The sequence below is a fragment of the Uloborus diversus genome, chromosome 10 (assembly GCF_026930045.1).
Source record: "Uloborus diversus isolate 005 chromosome 10, Udiv.v.3.1, whole genome shotgun sequence".
In the NCBI taxonomy this organism is placed as follows: Eukaryota; Metazoa; Arthropoda; class Arachnida; order Araneae; family Uloboridae; genus Uloborus; species Uloborus diversus.
Genome location: NC_072740.1, coordinates 63,178,681 through 63,191,411, shown reverse-complemented (window position 1 = coordinate 63,191,411; position 12,731 = coordinate 63,178,681). Strand labels below are relative to the sequence as shown.

Below are 12,731 nucleotides of genomic sequence, written 5' to 3'. Positions count from 1 at the left end.
AATTTTACCACAGTCACTTAGATGAAGTGCAAAACATAATTTTAACTGAGATAATTCACAGTGAGTAACAAAACATTTGATGCTGTACTCAAATGGACGAAGATAATCGATAAGCTGTTATAATGGGGCTTAAATTATGAAAAGTGCGTAACAATCAGATGGAAGTCACTAAAGTCATTGAAAACGAAAAAACTTTATTAAGTCTTACATTAATAACGACTTAAACACAAATGACAAGTAAAAGTTCATTTTTTGAGTTCAAATTACAAAGAAAAATACCTGTTGAAATTTTGGGATTATGAGGTGTCCCATAAATTGAATTATAAAGTTTTTTGTAGTTGTACAGATTGCAAAGTGAAACTATTCATTTGAAAATTAATCGACTTGCTGATCTAGTATTCCTTAAATACTTTTCAATAAAGATTCATTTTTACACATGTTACAACTTTTCAAACGTAATCAAAATTACTATAAACAAATACAACGTACATTAGGCGCAAACTACATACACAATTGAGTAAAATGCTTTCACAAGAACAGTATTAACATTTCGGCTTTTCTACTCTTTCTCCAAAATCACGAAACAGTTTCAATTTATCACTTTCAATAGAATCAAGTCAAATGTCATATTCTTAATCTTTTACAATTTTTAGCAATATTGATCAAAATATGTAGCGTAAAAGTTTTTTAAAAAAAAGTACTTCATTGAAAATATAAACCTGATAAATATTTTTAAACGCATATTCCACCTTGCGAAAAAATAATGAATCTTAACTGCGGAATTAAGTAATTAGTGAATAAGTTAAAACAATTTATTAAAATTGATAAGCACTATTATTTACATAATCTTCTCACCAGTAAGAAAGAAGTGAAAGCAAAAAGCTAGCTGTAACTTCAGTATTACATAAAAGGCACAAGCAAAGCTAGAAGTAAAATAAATAAATAAATAAATAAAATAAATCAGTACATCTTCCAAAATAAAATCAATATCCTCTCATTTGCTTGATCCACGACAAAAAGTGTGACACTCTAGTGTATACATCAGGGAATCCTCTTTTTGCGCACCCTGATCCGAATGAAGTCAATCCAGCTAAAACCCATCCACGATCAGAAGTCTGGCAAGCTAAAGGTCCACCAGAGTCACCCTATATGCAGAAAATCACAAAAATTAATTGTTTTGGTGAAATAAAAATGATTCTCTTGTAGCTAGTGATCTTTGGAACAGAGGGTGTTTCCAAATTATTATACTCAAACTTTTATGTATTTTTGTTGTTTTTGCATATGTAATTTTATTATTTGAACACATTTTAAAGTTTATTTAAAATACAAGTAAAATATATTAAACGTAAAGCACCTTCTGATAGATACGATAAATAGGTGCAAAAATAATTATTTAATATTTAGTAACTCCGCCTTTTGCTGCTATCACGGCTTGAATGCGGCGTGGCATGCTTTCAGCAAATGATATGATCACTAGAATCTCCAAGTATTCTATATAAAATCGTTATTTTTTTCCAAAAACCACAAGCACAAGAAGAAGGTTGTAACTTGAAATTTTAATGGACACTGACACTGACGTTCGTCACATTTAAAATAAAAAAATAAAACATAAAATAAAGTTTTGCCAGAACTTTATACTTTTAAATAAACATTAAAGTGTGTTCAAATAATAAAACTATGTAAAGACAATAAGAAACAATAAAATTACAGAAAAGGTTTGAGTACAATAATTTGGCCATCCTCTGTAGAATCATGCAGGAACATAAAAGTGATTGCGGGGACAGAGTCGAACTTATTTTGGGGTAAAGTAATCGGTGTCGAAGGTTTTCTGTTCGAAGAGTTGGAGTCTGTCATTTTCCCTCCGAGTCCGCAAATCTGTGCTGTGGAGTCGGAGAGAGATTGATCTTATTGTAAAAGAGTCGGAGTCGAAGGCTCAAAAACTCGAGCAGTCGGAGCCGGAGAATTTCCCCCCGTTTCCGTAGTCCTGAGCATTTTCGACTTGTTGTGCTGTTCTATCACCTGCTATTCATCAGTTGCATAACACAGAGTAAATTACTACACAGTTTAATGGCATTGCCTCGAAATATTTAATGTGGTTCAATGACCTAATAATACATCGCCTCCTAATCGCGTGCTTTTTGTGTTATAAGTTTACGGTCAATAATTTTCAAAGAATTTGAAAAACGTGTAAAAAATCATTAACTTTCAAAATTATTTAAATTCACGGCATATGAAATTTACACGTGTATGAAACATTAATTTCTTTTATCAGTGAATTGAAAATTAGTAGAAATATATTGTTGATTTAGAAACTTTTCTTATGAAAATTGATACAAAATAATTTGAAAATACTTTGCTGAAATGTACTATAATTACTAATTATCGTCACGAACATTAGACTATCTAAATTATACATTGAAACAGAACTCTATTTTAACTTTTTTGTAAGTGGTTCAAATATTTCAATAAAAAAAAACTCTTTAAAAGATTGAAATACAGTGAATACATTTAAAATCCCTAGTACTATTTAGATTTCTCTTAATATGCTTTTTAAATGTGAATAATATTTAAAGTTTTGTACAGTTACGAATTAAACTTCGGATTTACACCACACGCAAAGAGTTAAGATTATTTCAAAAGGAAACAAATGAAACAATATTTATTGGTATGATATAGGGCCGGTTCTGTAGTTACGAATCAATGGTAAATGGTCTCTTTGGAGTAAAAGCGTGGATCTCATTTTAGAAGAAATTGTAAAAATTCACTAATGTCGAAGTGGATATGATACTCATCTATTCCTCTCAAAAACTCTCAATAATATTCAGGTAAAACCCTTGTGTCGGTTGTGAAAATTTTTAAATTTCATCTTGGTCTCAAGAACCACCCTGGAGACTGTGATATAAAAAAGAAGGTTATGCAATCTTGTTAAAGAGTATCACTAATCAAGAGAGAGAGGAAAATTTGATTGCTCTAGAGCAAGGGTCTCCAACCTTTTTTACCCATGGGCCCCACATTGTAAATATTTAGAGGTAAAGCGGACCAACAACTGAGCAATATTTCAGTTCAGATGGTATAGTTAGTGTTCCCCCCTCCCATACACCCATGAAGTTTTTTTAATTAAGAACTCAGTGGTTTTTGAGATTTTATGGTATTAGATCTCTCAAAAATGCTTAAAAAGCTGTTGATATTACCAAATAAAAAATGATTTTTTCCGATTGGTAAGCTTCCGCGGGACATAGGTGGCCAACAGGCCGTAGGTTGGAGAGCACTGCTCTAGAGCAACTTGTGTTACCAGAATAGTGACGTAGTCTTTGACAATGATTTTATCAAGCAAAGTCATGCATTTGGAAGATTATGACGATATGGTTGCTCATCACACTACTAAACACCACTATTTTCTTACTTGGAAAATGTCCTGGATCATGAGTTCAGGCTAGCTTTCTCCAGTTTCAAGTTTATCCGAATATCTGAAACAATAGGGTCTGGTGGGGTAAAGTGGTCATAAAATCGTAGGTTTTCAACTTTGGTGGATAATAAATACAACAAATAATTTAAACACCTCAACTTTTTTTGTTGTTATTTTACATTGTATTATTAAAGAACACAGTACATTGAAGTTTAGAAAAAAAAATATTGATTTAATTAGTTTTATAACACTTTCTTTTCCCTTTGTATTTATGACTACTTTACCCCATGGGATGGGGGAAAGTGGTCATAGCATGGGGTAAAGTGGTCATAGTTAAAAATAAATGCAAAACCGTATTAAATAACCCTAATATTTGTATATTTCATTTATTTTTATGGTTACAAGTATATGCACTAATATATGCGTGTATTCACGAGTATATACGTGTCGTGTAAACATGAGTAATCACGTTCATATATGAGTAGATACCGTGCATACCTGAGTATATACATGTATAGTAGACATATATACGCATATATGTACAAGTGTACATGTGGGTATATACATAACTGTACATAAATGTATATACGGGTATACACGAGTTAATTCGTGGATGCATCTAGTGCGTGTTTGTACGTGCCTACTCACGTATATACACGTATATATGGAAGCACGAGTATATACGTATGTATACGTGTAAACACAATTATATACCTGAAAAAAAGTATATACGTACATTTATGTGTCCGTACATACTCGTCAACCAGTACATATATGTATTCACGAGTATATACGCTTACATACATGTATGCGTACAGAGTGAATCCAAGCTCTTGAGCAAAAATCTAAGGGGTGTGAGAGGTGAGGATAAAAAGCAAAGAATAATAAGGAGTTTATGGTCGTTGACGCGCTACATGCACACAAAGCCAGAAACTGATGGATGCAAAACAGGTCACAAATTTTTTACACAAAGATGATTTTACTCAAAATTTAGTTTTTAAGAAATATTTAGAGCACTTTTTAAAAGTTACGGCCCGTAGTAGTTCTAATACACGCATCTCAACAAAGGCGCAGCGACGGATGAAAGTTTTTCAAAAGTCTCGTTATTAAAACAGAGAGTGCTTTGTGATTGCGACGCATGCATTACAGCTGCAGGCCGCAAATTTCTTCAATCGCTTTAAAACCTTCTTACAACCTAAAATGTTGTGCCAAATTGTCTTAGTGTAACAAATTTGTGACCTGTTTTGCATCCATCAGTCTTTGGCTTTGTGTGCATGTAGCGCGTCAGCATTGTGTTTGTGACCATATGTTCCTTGTGATTCTTGCTTCTTATCCTCCCCTCTAACACCTGGTAAAAATTTTCCCAAGAGTTTAAACTGACCCTGTATACTTGTATGTCATATGCTTGTATGTAAGTATCTACTCGAGTACGTACGTGTATATACGTGTCTACCTGAGTATATAAGTCTTCGTATACATATGAGTAAAAGCAAGTATATACTTTTATAGTCGAATGTATATCTGCATAGATAAAAAATACCCATATTGCAGATACAAATATACGTATTTATTGTAGCATTTATGTGAATACGTTTGTATACGTGCCTACACGAGTATATGCGTATGCATACGTATATACTCGTATATTTAACCCCATTTACGGTAAAAAGAATACATATTAAGTGAAATTAATATTTAATTCATATCTGCCTTATACATAACTCTTAAGTGACATTAGAAGAACAATATTCGTTAAGCCTAATATTATGACCACTTTACCCCATCTTACTGAAATTGTTCTAAAAAATGATCTAAAATATATTCAGCTAACTGCTAATGAGTAAGCGATCTTAAGACATGTAGGAAGCTTCCTGTGCCGTCAATCTGTTCATAACTCTAACAAACAAAATTTCCCAAAGAAGTTAAAAGAGCTGTTTAGATTTTTAAAATTTTCATATTTACACAAAATATTTTTTTTTACCAAATAAAATTTTGCCAGGTTTGGAAATTTTATATTCAAAATGTAGTTTCTAACTCCCTGAACCTAAAATAAAATTTTCACATGCATTCGAACATTTATTTCCAATCTATAGTCATTTATTTGACGTATGACCACTTTACCCCATTGACCACTTTCCCCCACCAGACCCTATAACTCATATGACCAAATAACAGTTTTCTTTTTCTCCACGGACCATATTGGATATTTTTTCTTCTGTCTTTTATTTGAAATTGTGTGTAAAGCAGTTAATATTTTTGAAAGTAGATCGATTATGAACCTATGAGTTAGAGTACGTTTTTCTTAATTTCATTATTGGTAGGCTTTATCAAAACACTGTTAAGTTCAATAGTCATTTATGTAGTAAAAAGAAAGAAAAAAAAAACCTTTAAAATGTTTCTGACATTTCGTCGGCTGATTCTTATGTAAAATGACCCCCTAAATCCGAATATGACCTCCGTTTTCCCCCTGTACGTACCATTCTTTTTTCAAAGGCCCCTCAAGTTTTTTTTTTTTTTTTTCAATTATCCTTAGTTTCAGAGAATTTTTTTTTTTTTTTTGAGGTTAAATGAGCTTTATATTAACTGCTAGCATAGTTTTGGCGGGCAAGAGAGGTTCAAAGTTCAAGATCATGGACACCGATAGCAAAAGGGGGGGCAAACCCCCCCAAAATATTAGCAAAATCACGAAAAACGATCTTTTTATTCTGTTTTTTTAAAAAAGATGTTTTTTAAAAAAAAATTTGGTGCAGAATGAGAGTATAAGACTCGCTTCTATGACTCCCATGTCCAAAAAAATTTTCGCGATGTAAAGAAAAAATTAAAAAAAAACTATCTTGTGAATGTCGCACGTTGCATACGACCCCCCCCCCCATTACGCCCCCTTTTTAGAACATTCCCCTCTCCTCTGATTCAGAGCGATTTTTTCTTTTAATTTGGAGGAGGAAAAGAGCATTAAAATAACTGTAAATATTATTCTGAATGACTAGAGATGTGCAAAGCTTAAAATCTTGTGCATATGTAAAAAAATCTCAAATGTTTCTGAGGCTATTCCGGCTGATTCTTCGGCAAATTGACCGCCTGAATCCGAATATGATCTCTGTTTTCCCCTACACGTACGATTTTTGTACAACCCCGCCCCCCCTTTTTTTTTTAAAAAAAAGAACCCCCCTTTAAAAAAAAAAAAAGAATTCCTTAGTTTTAGATCTATTATTTTCCTTTGGGGAGAAATGAGCATCATGTTAATCGCTAACATTGTTTTGGAGGACAAGAAAGGCTGAATGTTCAAAATCATGTACTGATAAAAAAAAAAAAGGGATACTTGGGGAAATTATTTGGAGAGGGATGACCCCAAGTTTTACTTTTTGCTACATATGCACAAGACTTTGAGCTTTGCACATCTCTAGTCATTCAGAATAATGTTTACGGTTATTGTAAGGCTCTTTTTCAATTTCAAATTTAAAAAAAAATGGCTCTGAATCAGAAGAGGGGGGAGGGTTCTAAAAAGGGGGCGTGATTCGGGGAAGGTGATCGTATTTGGAAACAAGGGAGTCATTTTATATAAGAATCAGCCAGAAAAATGTCTTTTTGAATGAAGACCTGCGATTCAACTCGTATGCAACGTGCGACATTCACATGACAGTTTTTTTTTTTAAACTTTTTTACATCGCGAAAATTTTTTTGGACATGGGAGTCATAGAAGCGAGTCTTATACTCTCATTCTGCACCGAATTTTTTTTTACAAACATCATTTTTCGAAAAGCAGAATGAAAAGATTACTTTTCGTGATTTTTTTTAATATTTTTGGGGTATAACCCCGAAGTCCCCCTTTTTGCTTTCGGTGTCCATGATCTTGAACTTTGAACTTCTCTTGCCCGCCAAAACTATGTTAGCAGTTAATATAAAGCTCCTTTAACCACAAAAAAAAAAAAAAAAAATGCTCTGAAACTAAGTAAAATTGAAAAAAAAAAACTTGAGGGACTTTTAAAAAGAAATTGGTACGTACAGGGGGAAAACGGAGGTCATATTCAGATTCAGGGGGTCATTTTACATAAGAATCAGCCGACGAAATGTCAGAAACATTTTAAAGTTTTTTTTTTTTTTTTTTTTGCCACACAGTGTAATTGTTCATGTGGGAAAACGGGATGTGCAAATACAATCCTGCCTTTGTGAGCATTTAAACTTATTAGTGATCGTGGCAAAGGCAACCTTGATGGAATTTTTTGCTGAGCAGTTAAAATGACATAATCGAATCAGAGGGAGTGCGTACAATTCCAGGAATAATTCTGGTTTGTCAGAAGCAAGGAATTTCGCCGCTATTGTGTATTCTCCTAAATTAGTTATTACTAATTTTGCACCTTTATTCATCCTTGTTTAACATTGAGATTTCTAAGCAGCATAATGATGGCAATGTTAAAAGCATTGATGTATTGTTTCTTAGTTTTATCAATAACAGAACTGTAGCTTAGAATCCTGCAATGAGTTAATTATTAATAAAAACTTGGATTAGAAGTCTTCTGAAGAAAAAAACAAACATAAAAACGAAAATTTTTTGCCCGGGTTTGAACTAACGCCCTTCTCATTACAGGGTGACAAGAAATAACTTGAACACACATAATGCACTGTGACTTTAATGTTAATGAAAATATTACGACCAAACTTCAAAATAAATATAAATACATTATTTCGTCTAATATATTTACGAATTTTCTTAGTGGATACCTTTAGCATTAATACAGAGCTTTAAACGTGTCACAAAATTTTCGGCTCTTGGCCGCAACTCACTGATATTTTATCCCATCTCTTGCATAATGATTTCTTTAGGGATGCCAAAATTTTAGAAAGTTTAGCACACAATCTTATCTCTAGGAAATTCTTGCACTATTAAACTGTATCAGTGACCCCAATCTAATGGTTTTGGGGTGGGATATGTGCTAGTGGGAAAATATCACTGTGTTTATTGATCAGGGGATAAAATTAGTCAAGAAACATATCGCAAACGCATTTTGAAAGATATTGTCTTACCTTCGTCGCAAAAGTTCGTTGGAAACAAAAAATGGGCCTTTCAACATTATTTCACACTTGCACACAGAGTTAAAGTCACACAAGACTGGGGCAAGACACATTTTTTGGACTTCGTTGGAGCTCAAGAATGGCCACCGTATTCCCTTGAAATTAGGACACGAGATGGGGTTCGGGGCTCTGCCCCAGAATATTTTCAAAATTAAGTTATAAGAACGCAATTGTTGGGCATCTTTGACGACGTTGGGGGTAGGATTGGAGACGGAAACCCCAACTCCAAGAAATGTTTCGGTATTGAAGTTCAAAAAAAGAAATTTTAGATGGTACTAGGGATGGATGAATTCGCGAACTCTCAAACCTAAATTTGTAGGAATTGAAATCCTTCCTAATACTGAAATTTCAGATGTTTTTTGAGGACTTTGGGTGGATCAATTCTGGGGAGATCCCTGTATTCGCCACTGATGTGACTGCATTCGAAGGCTTTTCTTTTCCTAAATGAAAAAAAAAAAATTGAATACAAATATTCCAAGATACACTACTCATGCTCTTTAGCAATTCAATTTACTTAGCTGTATTTAGCGCCATTCCGAATTTTTCACTTGTTTTTGCAGAAAAAATTGGTGATAACCATACAATTAGTGATTGAAATACCGGTATACCGGAATACCGAATAGCGGTATTTGGAGCTATTTTGCAATTTCGTAATACCGGTATTTTCGGTATTACCCAAAAATAATAAATAGTTTTTAATTAAAGAGTTTTCGCCACTTTTAATGAGTTTATGTGAACCATGTTTTTAAAGTCTCCATTTTTCAAACTTATCCTATTATGAAAATTATTTTTAAATGTAATGAAGTGTTGGAATTTAAGTGTTGCGCTACGAACAATTTATTTCAACCATCAATTGCAGCAGTTCTTTATGATATTTCTTTAAAAATATTTGTCTCGACTCTACTGAATTTTGAGAAAAACTTTTTCTTGTTAGTAACTGAAGACCGCCTATATTGGACCCTTAAGAACAAAAAGCCCGTGTCGCTAAATGTGAAGAAAAACAAAAATAAAAAATAGGCATTTGAAGCCAAATTTAATTAGGAACCGTCATAGGTACTTACATTTTCTGTAAATATAACGATTTTTTTTTTTTTAATAATTTTGAAAAAGTTGCAAAAGTCCAATTTAGAAATATATACGCCTATATTGAACTATTCGCTTCCTAAATTGGACCGTAACAGTAAATGATATAATAACTTGCATTTGAACTGTATAGTCTTTTTACAGGATTTGCAACAGAATTTCCTTTGCTTTGGACTAACTTGGCGCAGTGTTGATGAACCAATTGTACTAACAGGTCAAACTCTCTTCTAGAGAATACATTCACAAAATATTGGACACGCTTGCAGTTTGTTCATAAGATTCACCTAACAGTTCTCTTATTACATATTAGCTAATGGACTCCATTGTATGTTCTCGCATCCACGTATCACAGGTTCGATTGAAATGTGTGAACATAGGCTTGAAAAAGGCCACGTCAAAAGGACTGTATAAGATGCTTAGTGTGTGCTGGAAGAGGAAGCATTATTGCACCGTTATCGTTAGCCAAGTTTATAGCATAGCCCCATATCATGGAGGGTTATGTCATCCCTCTTGGGGGGCTAACACCTTTAATTTAATGCATTTAAATTTAGTGTGACATAATACTCTCACTTTAAATTTACTCTAAACGTTCTGGAAAAATACCCCAAACAGCAATTTTTAGATGCCCCCCATTCCGAAACCCGACGCACAATGAGGTGGGACTTTTTACCTGTTCTTATTGGGAGGGTAATAAACAATTTGCACCAGGTTTAGCTTCTTTTTTTTTTCTTTTTTTTATGTTTGGGTCCGACCCCTGTTTTTAATGTACTACTAGTTTTATGGGTGGCAGCTTCTAGAAAATGTGCTTGAAAAAAACAAAAAGTCAAAATGAATTTTCTTAAAATATGCTAAAATTGTTAAAATATGCTCAAAATAATCCTAACTACGTGATTAAGTTACACTAATCACTTATTTTATAACGTAATAAGTAAAAAGGCTTGCTTAATTACATATTCTTAAATTGGACTACCGGTCCGATACAGGAAAATTTTTTCGGTCTAATAAAGGAAAACACGCCATTTTTTATTCTTTTATTTATTCCTTGTCAACAAGTTTCCCAATCATGCATGTAAACACATCGCTGTAATCACCATTAAATACTGTTCAACATACTATAAAAGCAATTTCCTCAGTTCACAAATTTTAGTATTATTCTACTAGATACGAGTTCTCAAAATAAAATCGAACACGTTTTGAACACAAATCCCATCGTAACTCAAGCTATGCAGATCGAAATGTGATGAAACTTCATCCTCTAAGGTTTCAGACACAAATCTTGGTATTTCCACTGACAGAGTGTAGCACAGAACTCTATGCTAGATTTTAAGCCCCCGGTCCAATTTAAGCAGTGGTCCAATATAAGCGGTCGTCCCTACAAGCAAAGAGTAATTTGTTGTCATCGGTATTGGCGTGCTGTTCTATCTCGTGATTCAGTTTTACACTAAGCAAGATAATATTTATAATGCGGTTAACATTTGCAAAGAAAAAAGGTATAATCAGTTGGAACATATTTTCAGATATTTGCATAATTGTAAAGAATTTCGAAAAGAAGACGAAAATGAAAAGAAAAGAAACTAGCAAGATCAAATTCATTGTAAATTTCAAACCAAAGGGTAAATGAAAAGCAAACGCAAAATTATTCTGACCAAGAGGAAATAGCTCAAAATGATGTTAATGCTGGGAAAGAATTGTCGCTTGAAGAACAGTTACAATTAGCTATGAATAATGACGATAAAATAAAAAAAAAAACTATCCAAAATACAAAAGAAATACTCGCACTCATAAAAATGATTTTTTTTTCAAAACCAACAAGGTAAAGACCGAATTAATTGAAGAAGAAGGACTTTCAATCAACTAAACAGAATGTGTGACGCACATTTTTAGGAGTACCACCGGCCTGCGTGAATTCAAAAAGAGTATTTTTCAACTGCAGGAAATTTGTCCATTAAAACGAGTTCCAGGCTTAGTGAAAATTAAATAGATGCATTGTGTTTTTTTTTTTTTTTTTTTTTGCTATTATTGATTTTTTAAGATATTTGTTCCTTTATTTTATATTTGTTCACAATAAGTAAATAATGCACTTTTTGAACAAAATAATAAAATATGGCAACGAAACATTATGTTTTTGAATGTTTCTTGGGAAATTTCTAATACCGGTACCACGTAAAAAAAAAAATACTGAATACCAGTATCGCATTTTTGGTCCGGTATTGCAATCCCTACATACAATGCTTCAAAAACGTTGCTTTGTTCTGAAGGATAAACTCTTAAAGGCGTTTCGCATGGCGTGAACTGTAAACAGCTTGAATTCGAAACTGAGCATACACGTAAAACTCCTTCTGGAATATTTTTTAACAAATTTGCTTACATTATGTTAAACGTATGCCACTGTGCAGAAACAACTACTGATATAAAAACGTTAGAACAGCACAAGTCGCAAAAAGTGTTGCACCAACACAAATCACAAAAAATGCTGCAGATAAAAGTTTCTGGGCTACTCCTCAATCGATGCATAGTGCTTATGGGTTCCAAAATACAAAATATCCCACTGAAATTAAAAAACGCAAAGATTATAATAGTTCCATTTGTGACCAAAAAATTTCACTTACAAGTAACCCTACCCAAGTGTGAATCACCGATTGGATAAAACTTTGCACATCGATAAAACACTTTAAAATTTTGAACCAGGTTTTTTTTTTTTTTATCGGCAAAAAATACCTTTAACAAGGTGAAATTTACCCCTAAATATTGGATAATTGGAAATTGGAGGGTATTTTTTTATTTTAAATTATAACTGCAAGAATTCAAATAATGATTGATAATTTGAAAAAGTAACAAACTAGATTCGTCGTGCTTCAGGATTTTTGTGAATATAGGGGCAAACCATCCTTCGCAATATTACCCCGTCACGGCGAATGACCCTAAAACTTTAATCTATTATAAGAAGATCATGTTACATATCAATAGAAAACTTTATTGTTTAACTTTACAATATTTTTTGCATTTTCATTCTAATATAATTAGGAGAGAAGTTACAGTCATTTGTAAGAACACACTTTTCATTTTTTCCGCACATTTTGAGTTTGTTTTACAGGCTTATATTTCAAACAATTTTTTAAATAGGAATCTAAAAATTGGCAGAATTACTTATCTTGTCATATGTGTCCTTCAT

At 32.9% G+C, this 12,731-nt stretch overlaps 1 protein-coding gene across 1 annotated transcript in view; it reads right to left on the bottom strand.

The window, feature by feature from the left end:
- Positions 1-454: 454 nt before the first annotated feature.
- The window catches only part of LOC129231027 (trypsin-like), a 34,613-nt gene continuing 22,336 nt past the window's right edge, over positions 455-12,731 (bottom strand). The window contains exon 6 of the mRNA XM_054865274.1: positions 455-1,145. Within this exon, the coding sequence (XP_054721249.1) occupies positions 984-1,145 (162 nt within the window). The 3' untranslated portion in view covers positions 455-983. The remainder of the gene's footprint in view (positions 1,146-12,731) is intronic.